The sequence below is a fragment of the Chelonia mydas genome, chromosome 7 (assembly GCF_015237465.2).
Source record: "Chelonia mydas isolate rCheMyd1 chromosome 7, rCheMyd1.pri.v2, whole genome shotgun sequence".
In the NCBI taxonomy this organism is placed as follows: domain Eukaryota; kingdom Metazoa; phylum Chordata; order Testudines; family Cheloniidae; genus Chelonia; species Chelonia mydas.
This window is the reverse complement of record NC_057853.1, coordinates 950,834-973,821: the sequence shown is the minus strand read 5'-3', so window position 1 is coordinate 973,821 and position 22,988 is coordinate 950,834. Positions and strand designations below refer to the sequence as shown.

Sequence of the window (22,988 nt, the reverse complement as noted above, 5' to 3'; positions counted from 1 at the left end):
ACAGCGGGGGCCCAAACTAAAGAGGACCTGCTTGACCTGTTCGTACTGGAGCACCTGTATGAACAGTGCCCTTCCGACCTGAGGCTGTGGCTGGTGGACAAAAAGCTCGCGAACCCCCAGCATGCAGGGCAGCTGGCCGACGAGTTTGTGAACAGTCGGTCAGGGGGTAGCCGGGAGGAGTCCCAAAAGAACAGGCCCCCCCCGATGCAGAGAGAGAGTCACCATGGGGCCTCCCAGCGGGGAAATAGGGAGAACCCCCTCCAAAGGGGAACGCCTGGTGTCGGGCCCCTCCGACCCGCTCGAGGGGACCAACGTGACCTGAGCTGCTATCACTGTGGCCAGAGAGGCCACGTACGGGCCCAGTGCCCCGGGCTCAGGGACAAACTGAGCAGACCCAACCTACCCAGGGTTAACTGGGTAGGGACTCAGCTGGACGAGGGGCAGGCGACCCAGGAAAGGGGGGCTACCAGTTTGCCACCTGCTCAGGAGGGAAGAGTACCCCCGGCCAGCCCCGCCAGAGGGCTGGAGGCTCTGGACTCAGGGTGCTCGGTTTACAGGGTGGGTGCGGGGCTGTCCCTCCGGAGAGAGTGCCTTGTTCCCCTGGAGGTGGATGGGAGGAAGGTCAATGGATACTGGGATACGGGCGCGGAGGTGACGCTGGCCCGGCCCGAGGTGGTGGCCCCAGATCGGGTGGTGCCCAACACCTACCTGACCCTGACGGGGGTGGGCGGGACCCCATTTAAGGTGCCCGTGGCAAGGGTACACCTGAAATGGGGGGCCAAGGAGGGCCCCAAGGATGTGGGGGTACACCACCATTTGCCCACTGAAGTTTTGATAGGGGGAGACCTAGAGGACTGGCCAAGCGACCCCCAGACCGCCCTGGTTGTGACCCGTAGCCAGAGCCGGCGAGGGGCACTGCGACCTGACCCTGGGGAGGGTACCACACTGGAGGCGCGAGACCCTACTCGGGTGGGGAGAGAGCGCCGAGGGGCACGGCTCAGAGAGGCTGAGGCCTCAGACCTGGCCACGGAGGGGGAACCGGGCCCCATCCCTTCCCCAGCTGCTGAGTTCCAGGCCGAGTTGAGGAAAGATCCCTCCTTGCAGAAGCTCAGGGACCTGGCCGACCTCAGTGAGGGACGGACCATGAGGAGAGGCTGCCAGGAGAGGTTCCTGTGGGAGAAGGGGTTCCTGTACCGAGAATGGGCTCCCCCAGGGGAAGGGGAGTCCTGTGGGATCAGGAGGCAGCTGGTGGTCCCCCAGAAGTACCGCCGCAAGCTCCTGTCCCTGGCCCATGACATCCCCCTCGCAGGGCACCAGGGAATCCGGCACACCCGGCAGAGGTTGCTACAGAACTTTTACTGGCCCGGGGTCTTTACCACCGTCCGGCAGTATTGCCGATCCTGTGACCCCTGTCAGAGGGTGGGGAAGGCCCGGGACAAGGGGAAAGCGGCGTTGAGACCTTTGCCCATCATAGAGGAGCCTTTCCAGAAGGTGGCCATGGACATCGTGGGGCCTCTCAGCAAGACGACCCGGTCGGGGAAGAAATACATTCTGGTGGTGGTAGATTTCGCCACCCGCTACCCCGAGGCAGTGCCCTTAGCTTCCATTGAAGCAGACACCGTGGCAGATGCGCTCCTGACCATTTTCAGCCGAGTGGGGTTCCCCAGGGAAGTCTTGACAGACCAAGGCTCCAACTTCATGTCGGCCCTGCTCCGGTGCTTGTGGGAGAAATGTGGGGTCTGGCACGACTGGGCCTCAGCGTATCACCCCCAGTCCAATGGGCTGGTGGAGAGGTTTAACGGGACGCTAAAGATGATGCTGAAAACCTTTATGAACCAGCACCCGCAGGATTGGGACAAGTACTTACCTCACCTGCTGTTCGCATACAGGGAGGTGCCCCAGGAGTCTACCAGATTTTCGCCTTTCGAACTGTTATATGGAAGGAGGGTGAGGGGCCCCCTGGACCTGATGAGAGACGAGTGGGAGGGGAAGGCCACTCCCGATGGAGAGTCAGTGGTGGAGTATGTCCTGACCTTCCGAGAGAGACTGGCTGAACTCATGGGCCTGGCCAGGGAAAATCTGGCCAGAGCCCAGAGGAAGCAGAAGGTCTGGTATGACCGCACGGCGCGGGCCCGTGCCTACGCCACTGGGGATCAGGTGATGGTTCTCATCCCCGTGAGAAAGAACAAACTACAGGCCGCCTGGGAGGGCCCGTTCAAGGTCGTCAAGCAGCTCAATGAGGTAAACTATGTGGTGGAGCTGTCGAACCGGGCCCACCACCGCCGGGTGTACCATGTGAATATGATGAAGCCATATTATGCCAGGGGGAATGTGGTGTTAGCTGTGTGTGGTCAGTGGGAGGAGCAGGGAGATGACCCTTTAGTAGATCTGTTCCCTGGGACCAGAGCTGGTTCCCCCCTGGAAACAATTCCCCTCTCGGATCAGCTCACCCCTGCCCAGCAAGCTGAGGTCAGGGGGGTGCTGCATCCCTACCGACAGCTGTTTTCCAACCAGCCTGGACGCACTAATCTGACTGTCCACCGGGTGCAGACAGGGTCGCACCCGCCGATAAGATGCTCCCCCTTCCGAGTCACAGGGAAAACTGCTCAGGACCTGGAAAGAGAGGTCCGGGACATGCTGGCTTTGGGGGTGATCCAGCCATCGGCCAGCCCGTGGGCCTCACCGGTGGTGCTGGTCCCCAAAAAGGATGGGTCAGTCCGGTTCTGTGTGGACTATCGGAAGCTCAATGCCATCACTGTATCGGATGCCTACCCCATGCCCAGGCCGGACGAGCTCCTAGACAAGCTGGGAGGAGCTCGGTACCTTACCACCATGGACCTTACAAAGGGCTACTGGCAAGTGCCGCTGGATGCAGATGCCCAGCTGAAATCGGCCTTTATCACCCCTCTGGGGCTCTATGAGTTTCTGACCCTGCCTTTCGGCCTCAAGGGAGCGCCGGCCACCTTCCAGCGCCTGGTGGACCAGCTCCTGAGGGGGATGGAGAGTTTTGCCGTGGCGTATATTGACGACATCTGTGTCTTTAGCCAGACCTGGGAGGACCACGTGTCCCAGGTTAGACAAGTGCTGGACCGACTCCAGGGGGCTGGGCTGACTGTCAAAGCGGAGAAGTGCAAGGTGGGGATGGCTGAAGTATCTTACCTGGGCCATCGGGTGGGGAGCGGCCGCCTAAAGCCGGAACCGGCCAAGGTGGAGGTGATCAGAGACTGGCCCGCTCCCCACACCAAAAAGCAGGTCCAAGCCTTTATTGGGATGGCAGGATACTACCGAAGATTTGTGCCCCACTTTAGCGCCATAGCCACCCCCATCACTGAGCTATGCAAGAAGGGGAAGCCAGACAAGGTGGTCTGGACCGAGCAGTGCCAGGAGGCTTTCCGGGCACTGAAGGAGGCTCTGGTCAGTGGCCCAGTTCTGGCAAACCCAGACTTTGACAAGCCCTTTGTGGTGTTCACCGACGCCTCCGACACGGGACTGGGGGCGGTGTTAATGCAGGAGGATGAAAAGGGGGAGAGACACCCCATCGTGTACCTGAGCAAGAAGTTGCTACCCCGGGAGCAACACTACGCGGCCATCGAGAAGGAGTGCCTGGCCATGGTGTGGGCCCTCAAGAAACTAGAGCCCTATCTCTTCGGGCGACACTTCACCGTGTACACCGACCACTCTCCCCTGACCTGGCTGCACCAGATGAAAGGAGCCAACGCCAAGCTCCTGAGGTGGAGCCTGCTCCTGCAGGATTACGACATGGACATGGTCCATGTGAAGGGAAGTGCCAACCTGATAGCGGATGCGCTGTCCCGGAGAGGGGGCCCCGAACTTCGCCAGGTCACTGGTCACAGTGACCCCGCTCAGTTCAGTCTCGAAGGGGGGAGAGATGTGACGATGTGAGGCAGCAGGGAGGGGGGAGTGTTGACCTGGGAATGTGCCCTGGGGACGGGAGACCTGAGAGCCTGTCACCTGAGCCAGGAGGGGGAGGGGGAGGTAACACCTCTGCCCAGGAATGTGGACGGAGGCTGCAGCAGGGAACCTGCTCGGTGGGTTTAGGTTCAGGTTGGGGCTGGGTGGAGGAACACAGGGAACCCCAGGGCTGGGGTCTAAGCTCCCTGCTCCCCCAGAAGGACTTCACTGAGGGGTCCTGGGTGTACCCACAAGCTCTGTTTTGGACTGTGTTCCTGTTGTCCAATAAACCTTCTGTTTTACTGGCTGGCTGAGAGTCTCAGTGAATCCCAGGAAGAGGGGTGCAGGGCCTGGACTCCCCCACACTCCGTGACACGCTTCCATGTTGAGACCTAGCGGTTCGCCGGCTTCTAATCCATTGAATATGAGCCACGTTCGTTTGATATCGTTCGAGGGGGGTATTAAAAATGTCGCGTGGTACCAAGTCCAAGTCTATCACGTCTACACCAGGACCTTCGCCAGCCAGCCTTGGAATCTCGCCCGGGCGAGATGTCCAGGTAGCTTGACAGGGTCACTTTTCCACCACCCATGTGGGCTGGCATTAGTCTGATTGCTGTCCATCAGTGCGCGCACCCCTCCAGGCAGGACAGGAGCCATCTGTCCTGCCCTGGGGGGCCCACACACGCTTGCACTGTGGTTGGGCTCTGAGAACAGGTTGTAAAGGGCCAGAGCCCAGGGCGCGGCTAGTGGCCAGTGGCCCAAGGGGAGAGGAGGGGCAGGGAGTGAGAACTGGGTCCCTGACCCGGGGATGGTGGTGTGTGTGGAGCAGGAGCAGCAGATGGATCCGAGCCCTCGCAGGTGCCCATGGTGGGGTTGTACTGACCCCGGCACAGACTGGGGCTGTGTCACGGAGTCCCCGGGCGATGCTCTGGAATTTCTCCCTACGAAGCCAGTCAGGACTCTGGGACAGTCTCCTCTCTGGGAGCAGCCTGTCTGCAGGACACACAGCTCACCCGGCTTCCACCTTCCTGGGTCTGACCTCGGAGCATTCAGCCCCCTCTGCCCCTCCGTGCGCTTCCCACAGCGAGTCCCCCCAGGCGGGGTCCTGGGGCAGCCAGAGGGTCCTGCCCCCCAACTCCGCAGTCAGACGGGACTCTCAGCCAGCCAGTAACACAGAAGGTTTATTAGATGACAGGAACATGGTCTAACACAGAGCTTGTAGGTGCAGAGAACAGGACCCCTCAGCTGGGCCCATTCTGGGGGGCAGTGAGCCAGACAACACGTCTGCCCTTCACTCCACTCCCCAGCAGGCCCAAACTGAAACTCCCCCCGCCCCTCCTCCTCTGGGCTTTCCCCTTTCCCGGGCCAGGAGGGCACCTGACTCCTTTGTTCTCCAACCCTTTAGCTCTCACCTTGCAGGGGGGAAGGGCCCAGGCCATCAGTTGCCAGGAAACAGGGTGTCAGCCATTCTCTGTGTCCAGACCCCTGCACACACCTGCCCTCCAGGGCTCTGCAGTGATCATACACCCTTACCCCACCCCCTAGATACTTAAGGACTGCCTAGGGGAAACTGAGGCACCCCCACACTGTTCAGAGGAAATGTTAAGAACAGTCCCACTTCATCACAGGCTGGCGCTGAGGGCCTCAGCACGGAGGTCACTACACCACCCCTACCTGTTCGCCACACGACTCCTGCACTCTCCGGTGCTGTCTGACACAGTCCTGGTGGCTGCCGTGGGAGGGCGCCACCATGCCGCCCAGGTGTGCCCCTTCCTGCAGGAGTCAGTGTGAACAATAATAACAGAACATGTGGAAATGGCAGAGGTGCAAACGACTTCTTTGTTTCGTTTTCACCAAGAAGGTTGGTGGCAATTGGGCATCTAATATAGCGAATGCCAGTGAGACTGAGGTAGGATCAGAGGCTAAAATAGGGAAAGAACAAGTCAAAAATTACTTAGACAAGTTAGCTGTCTTCAAATCACCAGGGCCTGATGAAATGCATCCGAGAGTACTCAAGGAGCTGGCTGAGAAGATATCTGAGCCATTAGCGATGATCTTTGAGAAGTCTTTGAGAGATTCCAGAGGACTGGAAAAGGGCAAATCTAGTGCCCATCTATAAAAAGAGGAATAAGGACAACCTGGGGAATTACCAACCAGTCAGCTTAACTTCTGTACCTGGAAAGATAATGGAGCAAATAATTAAGCTATCAATTTGCAAACACCAAGAAGTTAATAAGGTGATAAATAACAGCCAGCATGGATTTGTCAAGAACAAATCGTGTCAAACCAACCTGGTAGCTTTCTTTGACAGGGGAACAAGCCTTGTGGATAGGAGGGAAGCAGTAGAAGTGGTATATCTTGATTTTAGAAAGGCTTTTGATCCTGTCTCACATGACCTTCTCATAAACAAACCAGGGAAATGCAACCTAGATGGAGCTACTATAAGGTGGGTGCCTAACTGGTTGGAAAACCGTTCCCAGAGAGTAGTTATCAGTGGTTCAGAGTCATGGTGGAAGGGCATAATGAGTGGGGTCCTGCAGGGATCAGTTCAGGGTCTGGTTCTGTTCAATATTTTCATCAATGATTTAGATAATGGCATAGCAAGTTTGTGGACAATACCAAGCTGGGAGAGGTTGCAAAGTGCTTTGGAGGATAGGATTAAAATTCAAAATGATCTGGACAAACTGGAGAAATGGTCTGAAGTAAACAGGATGAAATTCAATAAGGGCAAATGCAAAGAACTCCACTTAGGAAGGAAGAATCAGTTGCACACATACAACATGGGAAATGACGGCCTAGGAAGGAGAACGGCGGAAAGGGATCTGGGGGTCGTAGTGGATCACAAGCTAAATATGAGTCAACAGTAACGCTGTTGCAAAAAAAGCAAACATCATTCTGGGATGTATCAGCAGGAGTATTGTAAGCAAGACATACAAAGTAATTCTTCCGCTCTACTCCATGCTGATTAGGCCTCAACTGGAGTATTGTGTCCAGTTCTGGGTGCCACATTTCAGAAAAGATGTGGACAAACTGGAGAAAGTCCAGACAAGAGCAACAAAAGTGATTAAAGGTCTAGAAAACATGACCTATGAGGGAAGATTGAAAAAGTTGGGTTTGTTTAGTCTGGAGAAGAGAAGACTGAGAGGGGACATGAGAAGAGTTTTCAAGTACATAAAAGTTTGTTACAAGGAGGAGGGAGGTAAATTGTTCTTGTTAACCTCTGAGGCTAGGACAAGAAGCAATGGGCTTAACTTGCAGCAAGGGCAGTTTAGGTTGGACATTAGGAAAAACTTCCTACCTGTCCGGGTGGTTAAGCACTGGAATAAATTGCCTAGGGAGGTTGTGGAATCTCCGACATTGGAGATTTTTAAGAGCAGGTGAGACAAACACCTGTCAGGGATGGTCTAGATAATACTTAGTCCTGCCATGAGCGCAGGGGACTGGACTAGAGATCTCTCGAGGTCCCTTCCAGTTCTATGATTCTATGAATGGCGTGGCCCCAGTCTACGATGGACTCCACCCCATGGCGGGCTGGGAGCTGGGTCAGCAGGTTGGAACAGGGGGGCTGGGAGTCAGGACTCCTGCGTTCCATCCCCAGCCCTGGAAGAGGAATGGGGATCTAGTGGGTTAGAGCAGGCGGATGGGAGCCAGGACTCCCAGCGCTGGGATGGGGTTAGAGCAGCGAGTCAAGACTCTTGAGTTCTTGTCCCAGCTCTGCCAGTAACTCTCCAGTGATGTTGGCCAAACCCTTTCCTCCTTCCGTGCCTCAGTTTCCCCATTTGAAAGATGGTGCTAGAAGCCCTGCCCTTCCGAACTCCAGGACACAGCACTCTCTGAGCCCCTGGCCGGAGCAGGGGGATGCACAGGTCGAGCAGAGCTAGTGCTTTATGCTGATTTCTGCTGGCTGTCCCCACGCAGGGGCCCAAACTGGGTCTGTGTGCTCTGCCCCACCCACCCCATCTGCTCTGCCCTCCCCTCCCCCTCCGGGCACCGCTCTCCCCTCTTGGCTCCCGGCCTCCCCTGCACTGATCCCTGGGGATTAGCTGCCAGGCCCCTCTGCAGCCGGCAGCGCCTCTGGCATTGCCCAGCGCTGGGCTCACAGCCCCGGCCCATCACATGCTCTGCAAATCCCTTGGAGATTGGGGTCATGGGGCTCTGCTGGGCGGCTGCAGGGAGGCCGGGGGCGGGGCCGGGAGCAGCTGTGCTGTGGGGTGAAACACATTTTGCAGAGGTCTGTGGGTCTCCTGTGGGTCCCTGAGGGGCCCAGGTGCTGCCCATGCCTCCCCCAGCCAGCGCCCAGCTGCTCTTCCGCCCGAGATCCAGGTTGGGTCCGTGTCTCCTCCGTGCTGGGGGGGTGGGGGCACTCATGGGGGTGGTGCCCATTTCCCAGGGGCAAGGGCAGCAGGAGGGGGAGGTGCTAGTGGGTGTCTGTGGCTCTGCGCCCTGACCTGCCTAGAGAGGAGAAAGGGCTCGGTGCCCAGGGCACAGGGGTGTGTGAGAGCAGGGGGGTGCATGCTGGGGTCAGCGGGTGTGCATGCATGTGTGTGCAGGAATAAGCACGTGTGTATCTACACACACGTGGGGGGTGCACTCGGGGGCTGTGAGTGTGCGGAGGGGTGTGAGTGGGTGTGCACGTGCAGGAATAAGCACATGTGTATCTACACACACGTGGGGGGTGCACTCGGGGGCTGTGAGTGTGCAGAGGGGTGTGAGTGGGTGTGCGCGGGTGTGCGCGTGCAGGAATAAGCACGTGTGTATCTACACACACGTGGGGGGTGCACTCGGGGGCTGTGAGTGTGCGGAGGGGTGTGAGTGGGTGTGCGCGGGTGTGCGCGTGCAGGAATAAGCACGTGTGTATCTACACACACGTGGGGGGTGCTGAAGTTTCTGTGAGGCTGCACGAGTGGAGGAATTGCGTTGTCGACATGATGGTCTTTTGCCGGTGCCCGTTTGCCGGGTGTGTTGCGTTGCGGGGTGGGTGTTGTTTGCCCCTTCGGCACTACTGGGGCCCTGCACTGCAGCAGCCGGGGGGAGACTGTGTCAGCTCCAGCCAGCCCGGGTCCTTATCTGAGAAGCGAATTGTCCAGACAACAGCTGGCTCCTGAAGGTGCAACATTCGCTCCTTGGGGCACCGGCTGCGTCAGGCCCTGCCCTGCAGGTCACCTTCCCCGTGGGGTCACGGAGCCCCGCGCTGCTCCCCGCTACTGGCGGGCTCAGCTCCAGCTCTTGCATGCGACGCCCTACGAAGAGGGCAGGAGCTGCTTGTTTCCCCTGGGGCAGCCCCCGCTCAGGGCTGGCCACGCTGGCAGGGCGGCATGGGCAGGCCGGCTGTCCTGCAGACACACAGCTCCGCTCTCCAGGTCCTGGGCACTACAGTCCCCCGTTTGTAAATGGCAGGATTAGACGTGAATTGTTTGCAAATTATCTCACACAGGCTGCAGCCCAGGGGACCCGCCACAGAATCCGCTTCTTCCAGGATTCCCTAGCACTGTGGCCTGCTAACCCTATGGGGGGTGCGGGGGGCGCTGGCCTGCTCGCTGGCCTACGCGACCATTGCACAGCCCCTCAGGCAGCCTGGGTGTGCAGTGCAGACGCCCCCGGAGCGTCACAGCTAAACACAAGGTGGACAGCTTGTTCGGCGGAAGTAAACACGTATTAAGGGAGCTTTCGCGGTGCCTCGGCCCATTAGTACCTCTCCCCTCACAGGACAACGAGGGCATGAGTGGGGTCCCGCTTGCGTCTTTCTTAAACCCATGAGTTTTAGTGTCTAGCAAAGTGGGGAATTGACGCTTCCAGGCTCTGCTCTTGAAGGTTCTGGGCCGGCTCCTCGGAGGAGGAGGACTGAGAGGCCAGAGGGATCTTTTGGGGAAGTGTTTGCCCCCAGGCCATGGGGGGCTCTTATCTTTTATCATTTTCCTGTGAGTGCCTTCGAAACCCCCGTGACTGTGTGAGCTCAGAGCTGGCACTGGGGCGCTGCATGCCCGGGTGAGGTGCCCACATGTTGTGTGCTGGGGGCGTTGATCAATGGACCAGTGGAGATGTGGCTGCAGGTTTTGCATCTGTTCCGGCAGGGTCTGGTGCTGCGCTGAGTCAGTGCGTCCTGGCTTGTGGCGAGGTGGCTTCTGATGATGAGCCTGGGGGGTTGTTTGCAGGCCGGAGGAGGGGGATGGGAAAGATTTCTTTCCGGATTGGGTCCTTATTGCGTATGGCTTGTAATTGTTCAATGACACCCCGCATGGGCTCCCTTGGCAGGCAGCAGGGGACAGCCGAGGGGGTGCGGCCACCAAGTTTGGACTTCTTCCCTGTATTAAAGCAGGTTCTTGCTGCCCCCTTCCATGATGTGATCTGCTTCGGGGGTGGGGGGGAGGGAAATCCTTTTGGTGAGGGCAGCTTTAAGTGTAAGTCACCCACTTAGACAGACAGATGGGCAGAAAGAAAGACGGCTCGGCAGACATCCTTAAAGCCTGTCCAAACCCTGGGCTCCCCCTCCCCCAAGCCCTGCCGGTGCCCCTCACTCCTGACCCGCAGCCCCTGCTAGCCCCAGCCCCTGCCCCCCAGCCCTGCCTCACTCCCGACCCCCCCCCCACCTCTGCCAGTGCCCCTCAGTCCCGACCCACAGCCCCTGCTAGCCCAGCCCTGGGCCCCCTCCCCAGCTCTGCTGGTGCCCCTCACTCCTGACCCCCTGCCGGTGCCCCTCACTCCCGACCCGCAGCCCCTGCTAGTCCCAGCCCTGCCCCCCAGCCCCTGCCCCTCAGCCCTGCCTCACTCCCGACCCCCCCAATCCCGACCCCCTGCCCCCCACCAGCTCTGCCGGTGCCCCTCACTCCCGACCCGCAGCCCCTGCTAGCCCCAGCCCTGCCCCCCAGCCCCTGCCCCCCAGCCCTGCCTCACTCCCGACCCCCTGCCCCCCCCAGCTCTGCCGGTGCCCCTCACTCCCGACCCGCAGCCCCTGCTAGCCCCAGCCCCTGCCCCCCAGCCCCTGCCCCGCCTCACTCCCGACCCCCCCAATCCCGACCCCCTGCCCCCCACCAGCTCTGCCGGTGCCCCTCACTCCCGACCCCCTGCCCCGGCGGTGCCCCTCACTCCCGACCCACAGCCCCCCCCCCAGGCTCTGCCGGTGCCCCTCACTCCTGACCCCCTGCCGGTGCCCCTCACTCCCGCCCCTCTCGCCCCCCGCCCCTGGGCCCTCCACATGCCTCAGTCCCCCTCGTATCTACCCCCGTCGCTCCGGCTCGGGGCAGGTTGAAGCCCACGTGGCCCGTGACTAATCCCGGCGCGGGGGGGCCCGGCCCGGTAGCAGCTGGTGCCGCGGCACGTGACTGGAGCGGCCCGGGCTCCCCAGCGGCGCCGGAGCCAGGTGAGGGGCTGGGGGCGGGAGCCGGCCGGGGCCACGGTGATGGGCGGGGCCGGGCCGGGCGTCGCTGCGGAGCCGCAGGAGCGGAGGCCCCAGGTGAGGGGAGGCGGCTCCGGGGGGGCTCTGTGCTGCCCCCCCCCACCTCGAGGGGGCCGGGAGTGGGGCGGGCCGCGCTGGGCACCGGCCCCTGCTTCTGCCGGGCGCACGGGGGGTTATGGGGCAGGAAGGGGGGTGGGAGTTGCACTGGGGGATAGGGGCTGAGGGGATGGGGAGTTATGGGGCAGGAAGGGGGAGTGTGGGAGTTGCATGGGGAGGGATGGGAGATATGGGGGGTTATGGGGCAGGAAGGGGGATGGGAGATGTGGGGGATGGGGGGTTATGGGGCAGGAAGGGGGTGTGTGGGAGTTGCATGGGGAGGGGTGGGGGATGGGGGGTTATGGGGCAGGAAGGGGGTGTGTGGGAGTTGCATGGGGAGGGGTGGGGGATGGGGGGTTATGGGGCAGGAAGGGGGTGTGTGGGAGTTGCATGGGGAGGGATGGGAGATGCGGGGGTTCTGGGGCAGGAAGGGGGGTGTGGAAGTTGCATGGGGAGGGATGGGAGATGCGGGGGGTGAGGGGATGGGGGGTTCTGGGGCAGGAAGGGGGTGTGTGGGAGTTGCACTGGGGAGGGATGGGGGGGTTCTGGGGCAGGAAGGGGGTGTGTGGGAGTTGCCCTGGGGAGGGATGGGGGGGTTCTGGGGCAGGAAGGGGGTGTGTGGGAGTTGCCCTGGGGAGGGATGGGGGGGGGTTCTGGGGCAGGAAGGGGGTGTGTGGGAGTTGCACTGGGGAGGGATGGGGGGGGTTCTGGGGCAGGAAGGGGGTGTGTGGGAGTTGCACTGGGGAGGGATGGGGGGGGTTCTGGGGCAGGAAGGGGGTGTGTGGGAGTTGCACTGGGGAGGGATGGGGGGGGTTCTGGGGCAGGAAGGGGGGGTGTGGGAGTTGCACTGGGTAGGGATGGGGGGGTCTGGGGCTGAGGGGATGGGGGGGTTATGGGGCAGGGAGGGGGGATGGGGGGGTCTGGCACGTTCTCCTGGTGAGGTCAGACAGCGTCCTCGCCCCTGGGGACAGCTCAGTGCTGACTCAGCCCAGCCAAGCTGTTGGTGAACGCTGAGCTAATGCCTGGGTGTGCTCCCTGCACGCCTGGGCACACCCTGCACGCTCCCCGCCCAGCAGCCCCCCACTGCCCTGCCTGGGCACATTCTGGCCAGCTGGGGCCTTGGGTGCGCACCAGGCCCAGGGTGGCTGGAGAGAGGCAGAAAAGAGAGTCAGAGAAAAGTGGGGCTGGAAGGGACCTGGAAAGGTCGTCAAGTGCAGCCCCTGCACTGGGGCAGGGCCAAGTAACCCCGGACCATCCCTGGCGGGGGTTTGTCCAACCCGTGCTCAAAACCCTCCAGTGACAGGGATCCCACAGCCTCCCCTGGAAGCCTATTGCAGAGCTTAGCTCCCCTCAGAGGGAAAAAGGGTTTCCGAATATCTACCCGAGATCTCCCTGGCTGCAGATTGAGCCCATCACTTCGTGTCCTGCCTTCTGTGGACATGGAGAACAATTGATCCCCAACCTCTTCAGAACAGCCCTTAACAGACGTGAAGACTGTTCTCCGGTCCCCCTCAGTCCTCATCTCTCCAGGTTGACAGGTCCTGGTTTTAAACCTTTCCTCACAGGGCAGGTTTTCTAAACTTTTCATCATTTGTTTCAGAGTAACAGCCGTGTTAGTCTGTATCCGCAAAAAGAAAAGGAGAACTTGTGGCACCTTAGAGACTAACCAATTTATTTGAGCATGAGCTTTTGGGAGCTACAGCTCACTTCATCGGATGCAAGCTGTGGAAAGGGATCGAAAGCTTATGCTCAAATAAATTGGTTAGTCTCTAAGGTGCCACAAGTTCTCCTTTTCTTTTCATCATTTGTGTTGCTCTGCCCTGGATTCTCTCTAGTTTGTCCACATCTGCCCTACAGTGTGGCCCCCAGACCTGGACACGAACCCCCACTGAGGCCTCGCCAGTGCCGAGCAGAGCTGGACAATCGCCTCCCGTGTCTGACACACTCCAGCTAATGCCCCAGAATGACCCCAGCCCTTCTCCCAGCTGCAGCCGGAGGCTGATGTGCAGTGCAGGACCCCCAGACGGGGGGCCAAGAAGGGCAGGACCAGCCCTCACTAGCTATACACCTCACCTCAGAGCTTCCAGGCCAGCCCCGCCATAAGCTGGGGCCTCGCTTATGGATCCCAGGCGGGAATTCCCTGGTGGTCCGAGCTGGCAGCCCCTGCTCTCTTCGCATCTTTGCTGGCTGACTATCCTCTTGCTCTGAGACGTGGGGCGAACGGCCCTGCTGGGCTGGGCTCCATGGCTACGGGGACAGTAGCGCCAAAGCCAAGCTGCTGATGGCAGCATTTGCCTGGCCTAAGACCTGCCATGCCCACCAGAGACAGCCTGGGCCCAGCTGGAAACAGGCCAGGGAGAGGAGGGGCGTGGGGCATCCCTGGCCAGCCTTGCCCGGCGGCTGGGCAGCGAGAGCTGGGGCGTGGCATGTGCGTGCGTGAGGGCAATGCCTCTCCGTGTTGCAGGGCAGGGACTCTGCGCCGAGCCATGGGGCAGCCAGGATCTCCGGTGTGGGTGATGTGTGGGGCAGGGAGGGGGAACCCATCACTCCAATGGGGGCTCATGCTGCCCAGGACATGTCAGAGGGCAGGGGAGAAGAGCCTGGCTTGGCTGGAGATTCTGTCATTCAGCAACAGGTCTGCGTGTTCATCCCACTGCAGAGCTCAGCCCTGGCCCTTTGGGGGTAGCCCTGGCCCCACAAGAGGTCGAGGGCAGAGGCAGAGTCAGCAGTGCCCAGGGCTTCAGCCATGGCGCTGGTCCCCCCTGCCCGGGCACCCCCAGATGCTGCACTGCCCCAAGATACCCATGAGAGAGGCCAGACTGGGTCAGACCCAAGGTCCCTCCAGCCCAGTATCCTGTCGGCCGACAGTGGCCAGTGCCAGGTGCCCCAGAGGGAATGAACGGATCAGGGAATTATCCAGTGACCCCTCCCCTGTCGCCCATTCCCAGCTCCTGGCAAACAGAGGCTAGAGACGCCCTCCCTGCCCATGTCAGGCCAGGCCCCGCGTTGCCCGGCACAGGCCCTGGGCAGGAGGTGCCTGGGGCTGGAGTTCAGGAGGCCCCAGGCCTGTGCTCAGCCTGCTAGCCCTGTGGCCGGGAAGGGTTAACAGCTGTTTCCGATCAGGCGTGCTGGGCTCCATTAGCTGTGCCTGAGCATCCCCATCACCGGGCTGCTGCTGGAGCTGGAGGAAGCTGCCAAGGTGAACTTGGCCCTGGGCTGTCTGGGGAGAGGGGCCGGGGCCTCGGGCTGGCCCATCCCTGCCCTCCCGGGGCCTGGGGCTGGCCCATCCCTGCCCAGGGGCTGCAACTCCCTCTCTCAGCTGCAACTCCCGTGCCCCTGCGTGGCGGCCCCAGGGCTAGCTGTCTCTTCCAGCCGGCTGCTGGGGGGCCTGCGCAGGGCACTGCTGCGGGGAAGTGCACAACAGGGTGGTGGCTGTGCATGGCGCCCAGCGGGACCCTCCCCCAGGAGGGCTGATCCCCTCCCCTAGTGGTCCCACGGCCCCCACTTGCGCGTGCCGGCTCTGCAGCAGTGGGTGCCGTGGGGACTGCCGTGGGAGCTGGGGCCTTGAGCCCAGCCCTGCAGTAGGGGCTGCTAACAGGGTTCCTCCGGTGGGGAGGGGAACCCTGGGGAAGGAACAACAGGCCTGAGCGTCCCCTTCTCAAGAGGCTGCCTGGTCTAGCTGGGGAGGCTGGCGCCCGGAGCTTTGGCAGGCAATCCAGCAGCTGGGGGTCCTCACAGCATCCAGAAGAGCCAATGTTGGGGGCACATGCAACCTGGGGGTGCTCCTGCAGGTGTGCACGGCTCCTGGCTCTGCCTCCGTTGCAGACACCCCCACGCTGGCTGCAAGGCCCGACCCGTCCCCGAGAGCGGAGGGCTGCCCGTCCTGGCTGCTCCGTCGCAGCCGGCTCGCCCTGAGGCTGCCTCTCGCTTTCCCTTGCAGAGTGAAGAGCGAGGAGTTTGCCATGGCGGCTGCAGCGCACCTCCTCGCCTGGAGCCTGGTCCTGGTGCCGGCGCTGCTCCCCGTCTCGCCCCTGCCCCAGCCCTTCAGCAGCGAGCGCCGCACCAGGCCGCAGGCTGCCGGAGCCTCCCTGGGCCCCGGCTGGGCACAGGAGCTGGCTGGGTGGCCCTCTCTGGGCAGCCCCTCCCAAGAGGCTCTCTGGACCCTCCAGGCTCTGCCAGCCCTCTCCCCATTGGTGCTGGCTGCCCCTGGGGGGAGCCTGGTCTTCAGTGGGGCTGGGGAGCCAGACGATGAGCTGTCGCAAGGCTCCAGCCCTGGCCACTCTGCAGCCACCAGCCACGACTCGGGGACCCCCCCTGCCCCAGCAGAAAGCTCTGTTCTCCCACCCCCTGCGTGGCCCCTGCTCCTGGGGGCTGAGGACTCTTGGCAGACGCTGGAGGTGCCCCCGGCTCTGGGACCTGCTGGCACTGAGGGGGCTGGGGGCCCTGGCCCAGCCACTGCCACGTTCCAGGGACACACTGGGCTTGGCTCGGGGAGCTGGCCCCTCACACCCGCACCTGGCTCCGGGGCTCTGCTGTCCCCTGGTTGGGCTCTGAGAACCGGAGGCAGCCCGGGAGCCTTGGCTTTCGAAAGCAGAGAACTGCCCTCAGGCTCGGAGCCCAGGAGCCAGCAGCCAGCTTCCCCCAGCCCGGCCAGGCCTCCCGGGGCAGGGAGCGGCCCAGGCCCTGCTGGGCAGGACAGTCCGGGCACACCCGGGCCAATGGTGTCCACCATTGCCTTGGCGGCCAGGCCGGGCTCCGCGGCAGGAGCCAGCAGTGCCGAGTGGCGGCAGGTGGCAGACGCGGGCCCTGGGGGAGCGGGTCAGGAGGGCCGGCCTGTGAGCTGGGCTCCAGGGAAGGGGCATCCTGTGCCTAGGGCCAGTGTCCCCCGGGAGCCCTGGGAACCGCTGGAGCATGCCTGGGGAAAGGGCCAGGCTTCCTACACCCAGGGTTACTCCCTCTCTCAGCGCAGGGGCAGCACCCTCCCTCCCTGGGGCGATGCCCAGGGGCTGCCCCCGCACCCCACAGGCAGGGACGGCCAGCCTCAGCCAGAGGGGCGGTGGGTCCCTGGAGCCAGCCTGGCTGCCATGCCCGCTGCTACCTCCCAGCTGCAGCAGACGGCTGGAGCAGGGGGCTCCGTGGCCGGTAGGTGGCCTGGTCTTGCTCCCGCTGTGCTCAGCGCTGGCCGACTGGAGCTTGGGGACGGGGCCTGGGAGCTCCCACCAGGCCTGGCTCCAGTGCAGGGCCGCCTGACAGAGCCGGCTCCTCTGGCACAAGGGAGCCCCACCTGGAGGCTCACCCCAGCCCGGGCAGAGGGGGCCATGCTGGAAACCAGAGCCCCGGCCTGGACAGAGGGGCTCTCGGCTCATCAGAGAAGCACTCGGCGGGCACTGCCCGGATCCGCGACCCAGCCACCGCACCTCCCCGGGAAAGCTGCTCCTGGTGCAGAACAGGGACTGGAGCACCCCCGCGCCGGGCCCGCCCTCTACGCCAGCCTGGGAACGTCGCCTGCCCCAACGTCTCCTCGCCCAGGTACGTGTGACCAGCCCTGGGCGCCCTGTGGCTGGTGGGGGCTGCTCCCAGGGGTCCCCTCTCATCCCTCCGTTGGAGCCACGGGTACCTCCCCATGTTCCCACAAGCCTCCTGTCACCCCCTGGCCGGGGGCCCTGCCCTTTGCCAAAGGCGCCGGGACGCCCCTTCTGCTGTCCCGCCCCGTTGCTGTGGGCGAGCGAGGCAGCCACCTGAGGCCCCCGGGCCCTTGGTTCTGTTTCAGGGGCTGCAGCAGAGGAGGAGATTGGGGCCCCGCAGCGAGTCCGGGGAGCTGTGGACCCAAGGGCCCCCGTGAACAGCACCTCCACGGCCACCTCTGCCCCCAGCCTGCTGCCTCCGGGGACCACGCACTCAGGTGATGGGGGACCCCGCCCCTGTGACTCAGCCAGCCCTTTTCTCCCACCACCACGGGCAGCTGGGCCCAGGGGCTGCCCCTGGCAGGGCCTGGGCACTGGGGGCTCAGAGATGGCCCCAGTGGGTCCCAGCCAGCCCAGTCCTACCCCGCCCTGCGGAGACTGAGTGCCAAGTTTAGAGGCGCTCCTGTGGGGGGCTGCTGGGACCTGCCTTGCGAGGTGCCCGTGGGAATGTCTAGGTGCTCCCCACCTGGCACCTCTGGGGTGGGGCAGGGGCAAGCCCTGGCAGCCTGAGCGCCCGCAGAGCAGAGGGGCTCGTCAGAGGCCTGGCCCAGACAGGAGCTGTAGGGCCGGCTGGGCTTTGGCCCCCAGCCAGGCAGTCTGGGTGCTCCCCCCACGGGCGGTTAGGCCACAGCATGGCTGGAGCCTGGGGGTCACAGGGGGCACTGATGCCGTCAGAGGCGCCAGGCTGGTCCCTAACGGGATTGGGGGGGGCAGGGAGCAGCTATATCTGGCTGGGGCTCAGTGACAACTTCCACCAGGCTGTGACCAGTGATGGCGCCTAATCCCCTCCCCCCCACGGGGATCAGCGCTGGCTCCCGCCTGCGCGCCCGGCCCCCCATCTGGTTGGGCTTCCCATGGACCCTGATCCTGCCCGGGACAAACCTTCGTTCCTGGGGCCTGCAGCCCCTACCCTTCCTGGGGGTGGCCCTGAGTGCAGGCCTGGCCCAGCCCTCTCTGCATGCCTGGCCCTGGACCCAGTTCTCCCATCTCTGTGATGGGAGCAGCCCTTTCCTGCTGCACCCAAAATCCACGGGCGGGAGGTGCCCTGCATCAGGGCTGCCTGCAAGAGTGGCCAGGTGCTGCGAACAGAAGCAGGTGGAAGAAATGCGAGCCAGGGCTGGGGACAGGCTGGGTTGGAGCCAGCTCTGCCGAGCGGGAGCCGGAGCTGGCAGCGCCGGGACCTGGGCCAGAGCCAAGGAGCAGAGCCCTGAAGCCCCTGCAGGCCCCGCCTCGTGCAGAGCATGGGTGCAGGGCGGGGGCCTGGCCAGCTCTGACTGGCCCCCAGCACCCAGAACCTGAGCGGGGCCATGCCCTGGGGAGCGGGGGCCAGTTACCCACAGGGGCTTGGCAGTGGACACATGTGGGCTGCATGCCCAGAGGCCGGGGTGGGGGGACGGGGACGGGACGTGAATGGTCCAGCCCCAGAGGATTCCCCCCAATGCGAGACAGGGCTTGGCCCAAAGCCCTCAGGGAGCTGGTGTGGGGAGCGGAGCTGGGATCCCTGCTGGTGATGGGCTCGGCCCTGCTGGGAGCAGGGACATCCTGTCGCATCCATGGGCAGCTGGCGACTGGCCCAAGGGCACCTGGGGCTGAACTCGGCAGGGAGAGAAGGACAGAGCCCTTCTCCCTCTCTGCCCCCAGCAGGCCAATCTGGGGGGCACTTGACCCCGCATGCCCCCCCTAAGTGTCACACCTCTGCTGATGCCCCTCACTCCCGACCCGCAGCCCCTGCTAGCCCAGCCCTGGGGTCTCTGCTCCCTGCCAGCGTCCCTCCATCTGCATTCCCGTGCTGGGGTGCCACAAGGCGATGGTGGGCCTTGAACAGATGGAGGCAGGCTGCTGGGGTTTGGGGCCTTTAAATGGGTCAGCAGCTGGTCTGTGCCAGGGCAGGGGCTGCCCCCCGCCCCAGCACTCAGGTATCTCCCACTGCAGCCCCATGCCCATTGCTGCTCCTGCTGGTGCCCAGCCCCACTGGGAGGGCTGAAGGGCCATAGCAGGCAGCCCACAGGGGACAGGGTGAGGGGCTCAGGCTGCTGGATGGGGAACCCTGGCACCAGCTGATTGGAAGCTGCTGCAGGATGCAAGTTGCTGTGGCAATGTGGATGCAAGGAATGGGGCTTGGATGCAGCGAGCCCTGGCCTGCTCCTGTATCCGCTGGCAGAGCCGTGCAGAATGGGCACAGAGACCCGGGGTGGGGTGGGGTAAAGGGTCCAGGGGCCCCTGGGCCGGGAGGGGCTAGTGGGTGGGGAGCAGCCCAGCTGTGGGGCGTTCTGCAGGGAGGTGGCACACGCTGGCCCGCTGACGATGTGCTCCTTGCTGTTTGCAGATGGGACCCGACCTCCTGGCCATGGCAGCACCACGGCCCCTGTGCCCACCTCACCCCAGCCCCCAGCCACTCCCCGGCGGGGCCTTATCAGAGTCACCACCCAGCGAGCTCTCCAGCGCCCCCCTCCGCCCGAGCCTGGGCCCAGCCTGCCCGGCCTAGCGCCTGCCTCCAGCCCGCCCTGTCCCCAGGCCAGCGGGGCCTGCAGCCTCCTGCCGCGCAACCAGACGCTGCTGCGCTGGGCCGACCTGCAGCACACGCTCGGCTTCGCCTGGGAGCTGCACCTCTATGGCACCGGCTCCCTCTTCCTGCTGCTCAGCCTGGCCTGCCTGGCCAGCCTCGTCGGCTCGCCCGTCCTGGGCCTGCCCCACCTGCCCTACACCCTGGGCGCCAATGCCCTGCTGCTGGCCGTCGGCCTGCTCCGCGCCACCTTCCTCCTCGCCGACCCCTACGGCGCCAGGGCCCGGCTGCCCGCCCCGGCCGTGCGGCTGCTCTACAGCGCGCCCGTCCCGCTGCTGCTCGGCGCCTTCGCCCTGCTGCTGCCCCCCCGGCAGAGCCTGCCCCTGCTGGCCGCGCTGGCCGCGCTCCAGAGCGCCGGGCTGCTGGGCGCCGACCTGCTCTCGCCCCTGCTGAGCCCCGCCCTGGGCGTGGGGCTGCGCCTGCTCTCCTGCGCCCTCGGCGCCTCCCTCCTGCTGGCCAGCCTGGCTGCGTCTTGGCGGCTGCGGCCGCTCCGGCCGGCCGCGGCCCAGCGGGTGTCGTGTGGCTGTGAGGACCCCCAGGAGCTGCCTGGGCAGGGGGGAGCCCTCCAGGGGCTAGGCCCCTGCCCGCGGGTGCTGCTGGGGTGCAGTGCTCTGGGGCTGCTGTGCTGCGGGTTCCAGGTGTACGGGGCCCTGTGGCTGGGGGGGGCGCTGGGCCCGCCGGGGGAGTTCTCCTGGCCCTGGTGGCTCGTGCAGGTCTGGTTCCGGCTCTGCGAGCTGCTGCTGGCCTTTGCCCTGTGCTTCGTGGCCTCGCCCCCCTTCTGCCAGCCCTGCGGCTCCGCTGACCACGCCTGCTGGGCCAAGCTCCTCCGCTACGTCTGCCCCTACCGCAAGGCCGAGGCGCCCGAGTACCCCAACAACTGCTACGACTGGGCCCACGGCACGCAGGAGCGGGCGGCCGCCGCCGACATCCGCGAGAGCCTGATCCGCAACCCGCCCGAGCAGGTGCCCCTGCGGGTGCTGAAGGACAGCAACGAGGCCAGGGCGGCGGGGGCCTTCTCGGCTGGGGGCTCCCCCGCCTCGCTGTGCCGGCCTGGCGTCAGCCCCGCGCGCGTGGGGCACTCCTACACCAGCGCCTGCTTCGAGAGGGAGTCGGTGCTGTCGCTGGGGGCGCTGGAGTTCCGCCCGCCCTCGCCCATCAACCTGAGCCGCAGCATCGACGAGGCCCTCTTCAAGGAGCACCTGGTGTGCGACAGCCTCTTCCTGCGCTCCGGCCTGCAGTGCCCCGGGCGCCTGGCGCGCCGGGACTCCTGCTCCTCGCTGCGCAGCGGCTCCGCCCTGCCGCCCCTGGCCGAGCCGCGGCTGCCCCCCAAGGCCTGGCAGCGCCGCAGCTCGCTCAGCGACCTGCCCTCCCAGAGCGCCAGCCTGCCCCCGAGCCAGGGCATGCCCAGCGGGCCCCCCACCGAGGGCGCCATCTCAGGCAGCTCCCTCGACAGCTTCTCCAGGGGCTCCCTGAAGATCAGCTGGAACCCCTGGCGGCATGGCCTCTCCTCGCTGGAGAGCTTGCCCCTGGAGGAGACGCCCAGCCGGGCCCCGCTGCTCCCCGAGGAGGCCCCTGGGCCCGGCACCGCAGGAGGGGCCGGAGACTCTGCGTGCGAAGCCAGGGGGAGCTTCCTGGCGCTCAGCAAGCAGCTGGATTCCCGCAGCCTGTCGAGTGACACCATTGAGCTGTGAGGGGCCGGGCCAGGGCAGCGGCTGGAGCCCTGCCAGGGGGCAATGCCAGGGGGAGCCCACGACAGGCAGGCCCCCGCACGGCCCTGCCTAGTGCCAACCCCCAGCCCGTCAGTGATTTTTATGTAGCTCTAGTTTCCCAGCTCAGATTTTGCACCTTGTTCCGGGCTGCACGGGGGGGCTGGGCCAGCCCAGGACGAACCAACGCAGCGGGGGCAGGACACGCTGCAGAGCCAGGCCCGGGGGCAGCACTGGCTCTGGCTGAGCGAGGGCCTGGGCCAAGGCCAGGGAGGAGCCTCCCGCCGAGCGGGCCCGGAGGTGCGGGGGAGCATCGCGCCAGGGCTGCTGCAGCATGAGGGGGGCAGGTGGCCTTAGCCCTGCTGTGGCCATGGGTCCCCCTTGGCTGAGCCCCCACTAGGCCAGACCCTAGGGAGCGGCTCTGGGGTGAGGCTGCCCCATGGACCAGCACTGCAGCAGGAGCCACCAGCCCTGACCCTAAGGAGGCAGCCCCCGCCGGGCCCTCTCGGTGCATGCCAAAGGGGGGGTCTGACCACTGCGGGAGGAGGGGGCTGTTGCTGTGGGTCTGTTTGTGCCAAAGAAAGAAATAAACATCCTCACAGGCCCCCCGCAGTGCTGGAGCGATTCTTCCCAGGAGCAGGGCCAGCGGCTCCGGGCTAGGGGTAGCCTGTGCCCTACCCCAGGGCCAGGGGCCAAACGCCTTGGGGCAGGGGCGCCCCATGGGCTGTAACCTGCAATGGGCCATGGGGTTGTGGGGTGGGGAGGACAAGCCCTGCCAGTGCCTGGAGAGATGAAGGAAATGACCTGCACTATGGCCCAAGCCAGGGGGGCCTGAGGCCTGGCTTGTAATCCCCCCCTCGCAAGCCCAAGCCCCCATTCCCCCTGTTGCACAAGCCGTTTCCCCCAGGGTGCAGCAGGGAGCGAGCGTCTCCAGGCCTGGGGCCACGGTGGGGAGTCTGGTACTGGGGCATCCCCTGCTGCCCTGAAGCTGGTGGGGGGCAGTTGCCCAGGGCCCCATGGCTCTTCTGTCACCTGGACCCAGCACACACAGGGCTTGAACCCTCAGCTGGCCAGGCTAGTGCATAATCCACCCCCAGGAGCTCCCAGACACATGGGGGCCCTGGCTGCACACAAGCCCCCCCAGTTGCTGGCACCCAGCAGGAGGCAGACTCCTAACCCCCCCCCCCCCCCCCCCAACCAGGGCTGCCAAGGCACTGACCTGCCAGGGAAGGGGGTGGGCACTAGTTGGGGGGGGGAATAGTCTTGGATGCTACCCCACCCCTCCCCATTGGCCAGCCCCATCCAGTAGCCCCACACATGCTGAGCTGCCCCAGACCAGGTGCCTGTAAAACCAGGAGCCCCTATGGGCTGGGGGAGGGGTGGGGGTCTGGGCACAGGGCTGTGTCTCCCTGGGGGTGGGGTCTCTGGGGGCAGGGTGAGGCTGTGCTTTTGGGGGGGGGCAGTCTCTGGGGGCAGGGCAGGGCTGTGTGTCTGGGTGGGGGCCCTTTCTGGGTTTGCTAGGCCCAGGGAGACCCATCACAGGGCCACTCAGCTGTGTGCCACCCACAGCGTCTTTTGCCCTGGAGCACCAGCTCCCCCGCAGCCTGGCTCTGACGGCCTCCCCACCCACAGCA

At 64.3% G+C, this 22,988-nt stretch overlaps 1 protein-coding gene across 2 annotated transcripts; it reads left to right on the top strand.

Moving 5' to 3' along the window:
* Positions 1-11,180: 11,180 nt before the first annotated feature.
* On the top strand, positions 11,181-22,572 carry PRRT3 (proline rich transmembrane protein 3). 2 transcript variants are annotated; one of them, XM_043551971.1, is made up of 4 exons: positions 11,181-11,269; positions 15,342-16,930; positions 17,172-17,303; positions 19,412-22,572. In XM_043551971.1, the coding sequence occupies exons 2-4, from the start codon at positions 15,364-15,366 to the stop codon at positions 21,337-21,339; spliced, it is 3,627 nt and encodes a 1,208-aa protein (XP_043407906.1). In that variant the 5' UTR covers positions 11,181-11,269; positions 15,342-15,363; the 3' UTR covers positions 21,340-22,572. The 2 variants fall into 2 exon arrangements, with proteins under 2 accessions (XP_043407906.1, XP_037761547.1); XM_037905619.2 differs by lacking the exon at positions 11,181-11,269 and adding an exon at positions 11,297-11,362.
* Positions 22,573-22,988: the final 416 nt, after the last annotated feature.

What these genes read in the sequence shown, in the direction of transcription:
- PRRT3 (XM_043551971.1), top strand. Translation starts at nt 15,364, where the DNA reads ATGGCGGCTGCAGCGCACCTCCTCGCCTGGAGCCTGGTCCTGGTGCCG. An exon ending in CCCAACGTCTCCTCGCCCAG is followed by an intron (nt 16,931 to 17,171) that starts GTACGTGTGACC and finishes GTTCTGTTTCAG; the next exon opens with GGGCTGCAGCAGAGGAGGAG. An exon ending in TCCGGGGACCACGCACTCAG is followed by an intron (nt 17,304 to 19,411) that starts GTGATGGGGGAC and finishes TGCTGTTTGCAG; the next exon opens with ATGGGACCCGACCTCCTGGC.